At 36.9% G+C, this 13,862-nt stretch overlaps 1 protein-coding gene across 1 annotated transcript; it reads left to right on the top strand.

The window, feature by feature from the left end:
- The first annotated feature begins 330 nt into the window (after positions 1–330).
- On the top strand, positions 331–10,989 carry AGA (aspartylglucosaminidase). The gene is made up of 9 exons (XM_037831053.1): positions 331–529; positions 2,722–2,875; positions 3,489–3,601; positions 4,518–4,630; positions 5,802–5,916; positions 6,555–6,630; positions 7,517–7,624; positions 8,347–8,480; positions 9,957–10,989. Exons 1-9 carry the CDS (start codon positions 403–405, stop codon positions 10,055–10,057), a joined length of 1,041 nt encoding a protein of 346 aa, XP_037686981.1. The 5' UTR covers positions 331–402; the 3' UTR covers positions 10,058–10,989.
- Positions 10,990–13,862: the final 2,873 nt, after the last annotated feature.

Raw genomic sequence — 13,862 nt, 5'->3', positions numbered from 1 at the left:
AACCAAATAAATCGTACGCAGCCATTATCTAAAGTCCCTAGGATCATGTGACACAGGGTTGCATGATTTCATACTAATCGTTTAACATTAAACCCTTTAACAAAGGTGAAAGCAACAACACTGACAGCCTTAAAAAAAAAACCTCTCAAGACCTACGAAGTAGCACTCTAGGCACCAAGCCACCTCACAGCGAGACGGAACCCTTCCGCAGTCCCAGAAGAGACCACACATCGCGAGAGTTGTGGGAACACCGACCGGGCCCCTAAGGAAGTGGGTGTGGCCGCAAAATGGGCGGGACGTTGCGGATCGCGAGTGCTTGGAGCTGCAGGAACCTGGGCCGCGTGACCCTCTCGGGTTTCCCTGGGGCTGTGTCCGCGGAGCCGCTCCTTCCGGCGCACAGCCATGGCGCCGAAGTGGAACTTGCTGCCACTTCTAGGGCTGCTGCTGCTTGGCCCAGCCGTTGTGGGCGGCTGCAGCCCTCTGCCCCTGGTCCTCAACACTTGGCCTTTTAAGAATGCAACGGAAGCAGGTGCAGGGAGGCGGCAGGGGTGACGCTGGCGGCCGAGGGCGGGTGGTTGCTCCGCTAGGGCTCACGACTGCGGGGAGAGGACTGGCCGACTGGCTCTCGTGGGAGCCTAGAGGGCAGGCAAGCACCGGACTAGGCTAGGCGGTCCGCAGTCTCTCCTTCCAGACCCTCCTGCACCTCAGGCAATTCAGGCTCTACTCCGTCTTCCCTGCCACTGTCGCATTTTAGGCCCTCAATATTTTAGGACTACTCTTCCATTCAGAACCCCGCGCTAAAACACTTCTGACTTTTCAGCTTAGACACTTTCAGTGGCATCTGTGCTGTCTTCTGTCTGGCATCCATTCTTTTCACGGGTTCCATTCTATCACTTCACGTCTCCTTCCTAACCTTTGACATTTCCCCAGTACCTTGTATGCCAGCTTTGGAAACGGCTTGTAATTTCCCGAACATAGCGTACTTTTTCTCACAGTTATGCTTTTTTGCCACATGCTGACATGCTCTCCGGCCACCTGGAATGCTCTTCCAGCTTTCCTTACTTGCCTAAAGTATTTGACTTTAAAATTTCAGCTGAAACAGATGTTCCAACTTTGGCTGGAAATTAAAATGACCTGCAGAGGTTTTCAAAATTACCCAGGAGGCCTGCACCCTACCTCCTGAGATTTTTGTTTTGTTTTGTTAAATTTCCATCCCATTTTATTATTGTTTTCAAAACATATAGAAAAGTTGAAAGGATTTTTACAGTGAACACTTGTATACCCACTCACTACATTTATTTTTATTAAAGCAGTGGTAGGTTTGCAGAAAAATCGTGGATAGAGTCCCAGTATAACCCTCCTTTCACACACACCCCTCAGTTTTTTCTATATTATTGTCCATTTAGCATTAATATGGTACTTTTCTTACAATTGCTGGCATAATAAATTATATAGTAATATAGTCCATAACTATAGTCCATAGTTTACAATAGAGTATTACCTTTATCCTGAGATTTTGATTTAACTGCTTGAACCAGGCATCTGTATTTTTAAAGCTCTCCAAGTGATTCAAAATTTGCAGCCAGGATTGAGAACCACTAATCTAAGACATTGTCTCTTCCAGGAAGCCTTCCCTGATTTACTACTGTCACATCCAATCTGAGTTAGATGCCTGTGTTCTGTGCTTTGTTATTATTCTATACATACCTCTCGCTTGTCATATTCATATTGTATTGTGATTGTGTCAGTGGCTTCCAGGCATACAGCCACAAAAAGAATTTCATCTGAGGATGCTAATATATTAACTTTCTGGATCAGAATTGGCTCTGGAACTTGGTGGAGCTGAGTTTGTATGTTAACAGTGCATATGATTATAAGAAAATGAGGAAACATTATGAGGAAATTCCCAGTAATGCTGAGAGAGGAAAATAAGTTCAGCAGCCCAGGTTGGGGACATTTCTGTGAAGTTGCTGGTATGAAAATGGAGAACTTCTTACACTGTACTTTTAAGCCTGAAGGTCCAGGAGTGATGCTTAGAACCTTTACTTACAGTAGCGCCCATCCTCCAAGGAATTCTTTTTTAATCAGTAGAGAAATTGTCTACTAAAACCCCCCTTTTCCCCACTGTACCATGCTCCCCAGAAGCAGCATAGTGTAATGTTAAGCCTGTGGCCTCTGGAGCCAAAATAATTACTGTTGAATTATGGCTCTGCCATATATTAACTGTGTGACCTAGGACAAATTACTTAAACTCTCTGGCTCTCAATTTCCTCTTCCTTGGAAGGGGAATGGTAATAATACAGTAGTTACCTCAAGAGTTGTGAAGATTAAATGTGTTAACCCATATGAAGCCCACATTGTAATTATTTGCTGTTACAGCATTATTATTGAGACTTGCTACAATAGACATTCCCTCAGTGAAAGTATTAGTCATGTATATTTTTAGTAATCTAATAATGTGGGAGAAACAAGTATTAATAAATGAAAAAGCTCTCATTTTGCATCAGTAACTAGTCTTTGAACGCTTAATGGTAAACAGTTGTCTATATCACTCAGACTCATTTGTGGCATTTGATAAACCAGTTTGTCAAAAATTCAGTTTAACTTAGAGCAAACTTGAAAAAAACAAAAAGAATGTGAGTTCTCACAACACTTCTGGTTTGTTGCATTTGGCATTCAAAAACATATGTCTAATATAAATTATTGGGTTTTGATTAACAGCATGGAGGACACTAACATCTGGAGGTTCTACTCTGGATGCAGTTGAGAATGGCTGTGCTGTATGTGAGAGAGAGCAGTGTGATGGCACTGTAGGCTTTGGAGGAAGTCCTGATGAATTTGGAGAAACCACGCTGGATGCCATGATCATGGATGGGTAAGAAACTCTTTATGTCCTCTTTATCTCTGCACCTTCACTTGACCTCAGGTTGTGTTACATTTATAATGATATTCTCATACTGAGAATAAGATGGAAGAATGAAGGAGTTTTGTGGTAGGTCAAACCCCTTACTTTACTTGACTTTTCCAAACACAAGGTGTTTCCTTCCAATAATAATAACAATAACAACAGAAATGTCAACAGAATATCACAACTATCACATGGTAGTCTCCTTAGAACAGGGAGAACACCAAGCTACAAAAATACTTTTCTGACCTTTTAGACAGTTGTTCACCTGCCATGCTTAAATGTTGTGGTTTGCCTGAACTGAAGCCTTAAGGCCCTCTTCAAAAGCTGTATTTAAAACATGCCAGGAGGAGCTGAGTATTTTAGTGCTGTGGGGGTATATGGTAAATTGATTTTCTGTTCTTTTAATTTTGTCTGGTTGTGGGCAATTTATATGAACTTCAAGGGATGTGTTATCATTTCCATGCCAAGACAATGGAGTTTATCCTAAAATACACTATTGTTTGGAGAAAAATAATATTTTTATCTATGAACTTATGAAAATACCTGAATAAATTTTACTGCATCTTTTTTTTTCTTGCAGCACTACTATGGATGTAGGAGCAGTAGGAGATCTTAGACGAATTAAAAATGCTATTGGTGTGGCACGAAAAATACTGGAATATACAACACATACACTTTTAGCAGGAGAGTCAGGTATATTTTAACTACAATGAAGTTTTATCTGGTCTTTTATCAATTATAGAATTCACTGTGAAAATTAAGACTCAATATAAAATAGTGGATAAAAGCAGACCCAAGTTCAGATTAGCTGTTTTACTTAACATCTGTTTAAATTTGGATAAGTTGCTTCTGAATTTCACTTTCTTCATCTTTAAAATAGGATTTTCAGAAAAATTTATCATCTGTAGGTTGTAAATGAGTAATTGCCAGGCCGAAGCAAGATTCAACAGTAATTTTCTTCCTGTATTACATTTTTTATAGGTGTAAGACCCAAGAGTATTGTTAACATAAGAAGATGGGAATGGAGGAGGTTTTGCTATGGCAGTGTCACTTAATTATTTGAACTCCTTCCACATTATATACCAAAAATCATATAGTAACCTATAATCAAAAAAATATTTTTAATGATCTGAGAGCTGACAACTCCAGTAGGCATCCTTCAATTTTTTTCAAAGTACAGAATTGGAAACTACCTGACAAGCAAAAGGATTTGTTACCTTTTCGTTGGAATTCACTTTCCCTTTGTTTGGTGCCTCACAGCTTTTTCCCTAGTTAGAGCAGTAAGATTCTGTGTGGGTCAGAGGTGTGACTTTTCTTTTATAAAGTGGAAGAAGGAAGATTGTGGAGGGGAGATCAGAAAGGAGAACTGTCGTAGCACACTGATTTCAAGCAGATCAGGTATAGGAGAATGTACATATGGAAGTTGAACATCTGGATACCGATCCCCTTAAAATGTTCACGTCTGAATACTCCTTTCAAAGTCTTCATGTCCCCCCATGAATAATTGTACACCAGTTAAGAGACAGTTGACTCAGAGTGCCTCTTGTATATATACTTTGTTTACAAGAGAATACTGGATTAGTGTATACTTTTTCTTTTCAACCTCCAGCCACCAAATTTGCTGAAAGTATGGGGTTTACCAATGAGGATTTATCTACCAATGCTTCTCGAACTCTTCATTCAGATTGGCTTGCTCGTAATTGCCAGCCAAATTATTGGAGGGTATGTATACATATTTAATTTTAAAAGGTAAATCCTTTGAAAATGTTAGGTAATGTCTGCTCTGCTCGCTAGTGCCTATCTCCTGTCTAGGTGCTGGTCAGCATCCTGCTTGCTCACTAGAACTGACGATTTAAGGTGAATCTCTGGGCATGGATGTTCCTGAAAGCTCCCTAGCTGCATCTAATGCACGACCCGGGTGGAGAACTGCTAATCTCTGGCAGTAGTTCAAACTGTGAAGGTTCTTCTGTGGGGAGAGGAGGCTGTCTCAATCAGAGCTGCTCTGGTTGTATTTCCTTGTAACAAAAGCTTTCAAGTCTGAAAAATCAAAGTTTGAAAGCCATTAGTTTTTTAGATTTTATCTCTGTGAGGTATACGCCATATCCTGCCCTTATTTCACTTGAAGAATTATACTGTTAGGTGTGTAGGATGTTACTAGTGAGATAACTTGTTCTTAAATGAATGGTACTTTTAGCATAAATCAGTTTGCCTTTCCTAACCAGCATCCTGCTGTGGAATATCTAAAGTTTCTCATCTGCTGCTTCCCTAAATCCTAATTACCTTTGAATAGTCAAAGAGTTTCTGAAATTAGCACTTGAAATGGGCCACTCATAAAACGTGGTTAGGAGAGAGGCACCTAGTGTACTAATCTGTAAGGCATATAGGTTTCTTGCTTTAATGCCTATGTATATATAATGTAAATTTATGAGTTTGGATTGTTTTATTGAGCCTTTAGGATTTATAGAGGAATCTTAGAGTAACACTTAGATTAAAAAAAAAAAAAAAAGGTTTTAAAACAGATTTTACTTTAAATCTAAAAAGTCTTCTTTGACCAGTGAACAAATTCTGAAATTTGAAGTTCACTTTGTCTACCTGGTTGCTTTTAGAGTTAATACCTAATCAAACTCTGCATTTATATCTACTGTTGTACTGAAAATTTGGGGCTTAGAAAGAGAAAAATCAGGGACCAATCCATACAACATAGATGTAATTCTGAGACCAGAATAGGTATTTAGTAAGATTATATCCATCTGTTCACATAAGACTTAGCTAATCTTTGGCTTTTAATTCTTATCTTTTCTGTGTTCTTGCTAGTGTTTACTGATTGAGCATAACTACTTGTCGATTTCTGTAAACACCCTTTTTAAAAATAAGACTTAAATCTTGTTTACAGAATGTTATACCAGATGCTTCAAAATACTGTGGACCCTACAAGCCACGTAGTATCTTAAAGCAAGATGGTCCTACCTATAAAGAAACAGGAGATAATTACGGTCATGATACTATTGGTAATTTACCTTTTATACAGTTTTTATGCTTAAAGTTTAGCCATTTTTAATTGCCTTTCTTCATCCCCATTCATGTACTAGAAGTTGATTTTGATTGTTTTAACTCCCAAGTAAGACTACATATATACATTATTTTCCTAATACCATATATCATTTGGTTAATTACTTACTTAGTACAAGACCCCTAAAATCCAATGAATATTCACATGTGGATTTTTAAATCTTTATTTGATAATCAGTTCTTTGATAATTTTATCTTATTTGTCACATTAAAGTGATCTTTAATAATTTTTTTCCAAATGATATTGAAAATTTCTATTAGTTTGTATCAGTGATTTTCTTTGGAACTACCCTTGGAAAGGTATTGAAAAGTAACTGAGCAATTTGAAGAGGTCAGGATATGGGATGTCTACCTAATGATTTTAAAACTATGAAACCAGGTAATTAAAAAGCGCAAATTATACTACTGATGTCGTTTTCAGTATTCCCAAGTTTCCTTTTCTCTTCTACCTGAAATTAATGAAAGCATATTTGTATTACCAACTGCTTGATTATTTGGTTATATTTGAGATAAACTTTAGAGTTGGTACCATAATGATTTTTTTGTTTTGTTTTGTTTGTTTGTGTTTAACTTCTAGGCATGGTTGTAATCCATAAGACAGGACATACTGCTGCTGGTACATCTACAAATGGTATAAAATTCAAAATACATGGGTTAGTGTTTCGAAAACAACAGATCTCTCAAATATATATTGAGTGTAAACCATGTGTAGCAATATGGGCTAGATTGTGTGGGGAGATGGTAAATGCAAAGCACTATTCTAGCCTCACAGCAGAGGTGAGTAAGTATGGAAAAAAATATACCAGTACCTGCTAAGTCCCAAAGGGGAGGGATTCATAGTGCTTCAGAGTGCAGGGAATGCAACAGTTACCTGTTTAAGCTAGTGTGGTTACTGAGCCTCAAGCCAGTAGGAGGTAAAAGGGAATATACAGGCAAAGGGCACTAGCACCTACAAAGAAGTGCACACTTCAGGTTTAGTGCTTAACCTGGCTGAAAGAGAAACTTGGGGTGGGAGGTGGGGGGGAAGGTGTCGTACAAGATAATACTGCAGTGGGGATTAGAGGCAGATTTCAAGGAGTCTTAAAGGCATTTTAAGAAGTTCTAGATTTTAATTTTGAAAGTAGTAGAAAAGCATGGAAGATTTATTAAAAGGAAAAACTGATAATGGTTGACATGTTAGATAGCAAGCAGGAGTAGATTGTGAGAGAGGGAAACCAATTTTGAGACTGTTGAGATAATTCAGAAATTAGATGATAAAGGATGGTGGTAATAGAATAGTCACAGTAAATCTGTGCCATCTTAGTATATAACTGACTGGTATCAAATTCTTAAATTCTTATATAATGAATGTAGGTTTGTGAAAGCCTAAGTTAAAAACTAAGGAAAATCTTTTCTCACTGCTTCTGATGAAGCATTTCCCTAAAAAATAATGAGTGGCTAAGTGGAAATGTCCCCCACTATTGAAACAGCTCATAAAACAAGTTTATCATTACATCTGATTTCGTGCCCTAAATTATTGTGCTGTCTGTCCTAACAAAGTCGTATAGGAGATTCGCCAATACCTGGAGCTGGAGCCTATGCTGATGATACTGTGGGAGCAGCTGCAGCCACTGGGGATGGTGATATACTGATGCGCTTCCTACCAAGGTATGACTTATGTGCGTGACTTTGAGAGCCCTTTAAAGGAGATATTTTCTCTATCAATATGGAAAATAATTTTTTGTACTATGTCATCTGAATTTATATGCACAGGAGCATTTTAGAAACTGCCTGTATAAAAATGTTTTACCTATCATTTTGATCATGATAATCATTCAAACTAAATAATCACAGTCCTTCTGAAATAGGATAGTATTTCTCACCCTACTTTACAGATGAGAGAACTTAAGATCTATTTAAATAATTTATGTAAGATCACTGAGTAAAGGAACTGTGATAATTGATGGTAAAAGTAGAAAATGTAGTCATAGTGTACAGTTAATTATTTAAAGGTAACCATTACAGCTAGGTATTTTGCACATGCACAGTATTTTCCTCTTTGATTGTAACTCTTTTTCTCATTTAACTAGAACCTGCACACTTTATGACTTCTGGCTATAATAAACTAAGTGACTGTTACTCAGCCAAAGCCAGAAATAATGGTCCTTCTTATCTGAAATTAATGGGTGGATTAGTTGAAAAGATAGACACTTTATCAACCTTTACCCTGCTTTGTTGTTGATGCTTTAACAGAAGTTTCTAACCCCTGTTCATTTATGAATTCTATCAAATGTGAAAGTTTTCATGTTTTAACTTTCTAACTTCAAATAACCCAATTTGGAGTTAGTGTTTATTCTATGATACTAAAGTTTCGCCTCTATTTAAATCAGCTATCAAGCTGTAGAATATATGAGAACAGGAGAAGATCCGACCATAGCTTGCCAAAAAGTGATTTCAAGAATTCAGAAGTATTTTCCAAACTTTTTTGGGGCTGTTATATGTGCCAATGTGACTGGAAGTTATGGTAAGTTGCATTTTGGAATTTGTATTTATATGAATTTACAAATATTTATAAAAATGTACATGTTTAAATAGTGTCATGTGTTACAATAGAAAAAGAGACTACATGGAGTAGGCACTGGGTAAATATTAATTGGTGAACTGTCAAAATCCACAAAGTGTTAAAAATACACCTTAAATCTTCCTTTGGTTGATGGCCAGTAGTTATGATCTAGTCTTCGATGACTAGTTCTCTTTCACTTCTGACCTAAGTAAAGTTTAGCTTCAGCTCCACCATATGTTGAGATGGGTTAAACTATTTAAATTCTTTTATTAGAAGTGGACAGAGATAAATTGTCTTCCCTACTTCTTTTTCATTCATTATTTAAATATCTCAGCCATTTAGGTCTTCTTAGAGCTCCAAAGTACAATATGTATTACTAATGAGTAAACTAAAGAAATGAGGGAAATTATTTTTGCACTGTTTTAGGCATGTCCTTTGCTTTATTTACTTTCTGTGTGAGCCTATCAGAGTTTCAAAGCATTTCAAATCAACCACTGCTGGTTCTCATTAGTGAATTTTCAGATAGGGAAGATATACAGCTTACTGATCAATATGATTTGTGAGGTTAGACTGCTTGTTATTGTTCTTTGATCTTTTACTTCCCACAGTTCTGTATTTGAAAAACTTGTTTGAGGAATTCCTTATTTTTTTAAAGTATCAAGGTAAAAAAATCAATATTAGTTATGGGGGAAGAAGGCTTTATGTGTAAAATAAGTCAGTTTCATTGATTACCTCTAAAGAAATAGACCTTAGGAGGCTCAAAGTTGGAAATTAGATGATGGGAAAATGATAATTATATAATTGTAAATGAATTTAAATTTGACTAGTTCCTTATAGTTAAAGTAATGACAGTAGAAGGGTAACACCTCACCCCAGATGTTTGAGCAAAGGAAGAAATCCACTGTCGACATTATTAGGTGGGACAGTGGGAGACCACTGCAGTGCAGTGAACTTGGTTAGACAGAGAACACCTTGAAAAAGAAATAATTGTTCTCTCCTTCTGTAAGAGTGGAAGAGGAGAGCATGAGGATGAAGCAGGGTGCAGGAATGACGGGAATGCCACGGTATCTAGAGAATATACAATTTTTAGCATGTACCTAAAAAGGGTTTTTGTGTTTTTTATTTGTTTTTGGTTTTTTTTTTTGCTAAAAAAAGGATGTGAGAACAGAGTAAAATAATGGTAAGAGCCACAGCATGTGTATAGAGCAAAAAATCAGCCAATATTTTGAAGCTCACAGACATGGGTTACCCACTACTTCCTTCTCATGAACTGTGAACTACTTTCTTTTAAGGAGGTAGACACTAGTATACTTCTCTGTGGCTTACATGGACATAAGGTGCAATAGCGAGCATACAGACGAATAGAATAATCTTTATTGGTTGTAAATATGTATACCCTATGTTTAACCAAATAAGTTTCTCTTTTCTTGGCCCCAGGTGCTGCTTGTAATAAACTTCAAACATTTACTCAATTTAGTTTCATGGTTTATAATTCTCTAAAAAATCAACCAACTGAGGAAAAAGTAGATTGCATCTAATCCATCTTTGTCAGCATCTGTATTTAGAAAAGAAAGCATCAAGGCTGAAAAGGTTACTATGAACATATACTGTACCATATGTGTTCTGAATTCCTTATTTAATTTAAGCACAAAAATAAATGTATGCAGAAGTGTCGCTTTCACTTCCTTATCTGAAATTTACCTATTATCTGTTTTTGTGTAAGCTATTGTATATCCCCTAAAAATGAATATGTGTATTTTGTATATAGTTAAATTTTAAGTGATATTGTGTTTCTGATTGATGTTTCAAGAAATTCTTCTTTGGGGATTTTTTTCCTCAGTAATATATTAAAGCTAAAGAAATCATCTATATCCAAATTTGGATAAAGTAAGTACCGTATCCAAGGTTTCTAGGCCCAAATACAAAAGTAACAATGAATTACAGCATGATTAGTCCTCATTAAATTTCAGTATATTGCAGTGATACATCTCTTATCACTGATTATTAGTTTACATATGTTCCCTAATAACTTGAAGGGAGAAGGATGGTATTAATAAAGATGTTTTTTATTTTGCATATAACAGAAAATAAAGGTAATCTTATGCTGAGCAATTGTGTTGATTTTCTTTAGTTTCTTCTTCTGATGGAGCTCCGATGTATGAGCATTCATAAGCCTCAGAAATCTCTACAATATTGCTAATATTTTCTGTTGATAATTTATTTTGGAAATAACTTAGGGAACTTGATTTATACTATGATTTTACTAACCTCTTATGTAGAGGTAGGGGATTTTAAATAGAAGTAAATTAATAAACTTGTCACCTATCTTGGTACTGTTTTCCTAAGTTTTGAACCAACTGTATCTCTAGAAGTTTTATGTGTGCTCTTCTGAGCATCATTTTCCTTCAAAATCATTATCTTTTAGATCAGGAGTCATTAATAAAATTCTGTATATGGTATAGTCCTCAAACTTTAATGTTTCTGCTCTGTTTTTTTCTACACTTTTCTTAAGGTTTCATGTTCTTTATAATTAGGGCCAGACAGCTATAGATCTGAGAATAGTATCAGTCACTTGTTCTCACACGTTGCTGGGCATCACAATTAAATCAAGAATAAGGCATTAGAAACCATCAGTGAGGAGGACCAGGAGTCATTAATAAAATTGTGTATATGGTATAGTCCTCAAACTTTAATGTTTCTGCTCTGTTTTTTCTACACTTTTCTTAAGGTTTCATGTTCTTTACAATTAGGGCCAGACAGCTATAGATCTGAGAATAGTATCAGTCACTTGTTCTCACACATTGCTGGGCATCACAATTAAATCAAGAATAAGGCATTAGAAACCATCAGTGAGGAGGACCAGACCTGGAACATACCAGACAGATACATTTTTAAAATGGTCCTAAATATGCTCAAAGAGCTGAAGGAAAACATGGACAAAGCACTAAAGGAAATGGAAACAATAGATGATCACAAAGAAAATATCAGTAGAGATATGGAAATTATAAAATGGAACCACCCAGAGCTGAAGACCACAGTATTAGAGATTGAAAATTCCCTAGAGGTGTTCAGCAGCAGACTGGCACTGGCAGAAGAATCAGAGAACTTGATAAGACAATTGAAATCATCAAGTCTGAGAGCAGAAGGAAAAAAGAATGAAGAACCAAGAACAGAGAGGAACTTGTGGGATATTGTTTCGGTTTGCTAAAGCTGCCGGAATGCAATATCCAGAAATGGGTTGGCTTTTAACAATGGGAATTTATTAGCTTACAAATTTACAGTTCTAAGGCCATGAAAATGGCCCAATTAAGGCATCAACAGGATGATACCTTCTCTGAAGATGTTTCCCCAAGCTTGGGCTCTGTCAGCTAGCAAGGCACGTGGCAAAGTCTCTGGTCCTCTCCCAGGTTTCACTGCTTCTGGCTTCAGTGGCTTCTTCTGTCAGCTTCTGTGGGTGTGTCCATGTCTCAGCTTCTCTGGGCTCTCTGGGCTTTTTCTTTTATCCTCTCGAAAAGGACTCTAGTATGGGGATTAAGACCCATCTTGAATTGGGTGGATCATATCTCAATTGAAATAACCTAACCAAAAGGTCCCACCTACAATGGGTCTGTACCCACAAGAATGGACCAAAAGAACATGATCTTTTCTGGGGTACATAACAGCTTCAAACCAACACAGACACCATCAGACATACCAATATATGCTTTGTGAGAGTCCCAGAAGGAGATGAAAGCAAGAAAGTCGCAGAGATTATTCAAATAAGTAACGTCAAAAAATTTCCCAGATTTAAGAAAAGACATGAATATAAAATTCCAAGTTGTTCAATGAACTCCAAACAGGATAAACAAAAATAGACCCGTACTGCAGCATAATACAATCAAACTGTTGAGTGCCAAAGGGAATTCTGAAAGCTGCAAGACAGAAGCAATGTGTCATGTACAAGGGAGCCTCAATAAGATGAAGTGCCAATTTCCCATCAGAAACCATGGAGGCAAGAAGGCAGTGGGATGACAAAAGGGGTGAATGCAAAAAAATGCCAACCAAGAGTTGTATATCCAGAATAACTCATTCAAAAATGAGGGAAAGATTGACATTCCCAGATAAACGAGAGCTGAGGAAATTTGTTACCACTATACTGACCCTTCAAGAGATGCTAAAGAGTTCTGCAGGTTGAAAGGAAAGGACAATAGATAATAGACCAAAGCCACATTAAGAAATAAAGAACTCCAGTAAGGGTGATGACATGGGTGACTATAAATGCTAGTACCATTGTATTTTTGGTTTGTAACTCCACTTTTTACTTACTACAGGCAAAATGTAAAAGGCAAATGCATAAAATGCAATGAGAAATCACTGATTTTGGACACAATGTATAAACATCAGCAGATTAGTGACAATTGCATAAAGGTGGGGAGATGGAGGTATACAGGAACATAATTTTGTGAATACTATATTGAAGTTAAGTTGGTATCAAAGCAAAAGATATTGTTATAGATTTAGGGTGTTAAATTTAAGTTCATGGCAACTACAAAGAAAGTATTCCAGAATATACAGGCTTGTAGAGACAGAATTTAGAGTATAATTCACCAGGAGCAGGGAGAACGGAGAGTTAATGCATAATGGGTGTAGGGTTGCTCTTTGGGGACACGTGAAAATTTTAATGATGGAAGGTGGTGAGGGATACCACAATATTGTGAATGTGATCAATCCTGGTGAATGGTATGCTTGGGAGTGGTTGAGGTGGGAAAGTTGATGTATTTATCTACTCACAATTAAAAAAAAAAAAAAAAAAAAAAAAACAGCCAAAGAGACAATAACAATTAAATGCAGTACCTGATCCTTGATGGGACCTAGCCGGGGAGGAGAAAGGCTGAAAGGGACATTATTGGGGCATATGAAAATGTTGGGATATAGACTATAAGCTTTCTATCAATGTAAAATTTCATAAACTTGGTAACTGCACTTGGGGTGGTTACATGGGTGAAAATCCTTGTTCTTAGGAAATGTACATGGCAGTATTGGGTGTTCAAGGAGCATGATGTATACAGCCTACACTCAGGTGTTCAGAAAGTGGATTCCTAAATAGATTGGCAGAAGGATAGTTAGAGTGAATGTGGAAAAATGTTAAAAGTGGTGGATCTGGAGTGGGGGTAGGGGTATGTTGGAGTTCTCCATATGGCGTTTGTATTACTTTTGAGACTCTTGTATGTTTGAAAGTAGTTCAAAATAAAAGGTCTTGTTTTGTTTTGTTTTGTTTTTGTTTTTGTTTTAAATGCTCGTGAATAAATAATACTTACTGAATTAGAATCTCCACAGGTGAGGACTGGAAATTTGGGATTGGCA

This window comes from Choloepus didactylus, chromosome 3 (genome assembly GCF_015220235.1).
Source record: "Choloepus didactylus isolate mChoDid1 chromosome 3, mChoDid1.pri, whole genome shotgun sequence".
NCBI lineage: Eukaryota > Metazoa > Chordata > Mammalia > Pilosa > Megalonychidae > Choloepus > Choloepus didactylus.
This window is presented reverse-complemented; position numbering and strand designations above follow the sequence as displayed.

Coding starts and splice junctions, on each gene's coding strand:
- AGA (XM_037831053.1), top strand. CDS start 403: ATGGCGCCGAAGTGGAACTTGCTGCCACTTCTAGGGCTGCTGCTGCTT. Junction 5,917..6,554: donor TTACGGTCATGATACTATTG/GTAATTTACCTT, acceptor TTTAACTTCTAG/GCATGGTTGTAATCCATAAG. Junction 6,631..7,516: donor ATAAAATTCAAAATACATGG/GTTAGTGTTTCG, acceptor GTCCTAACAAAG/TCGTATAGGAGATTCGCCAA.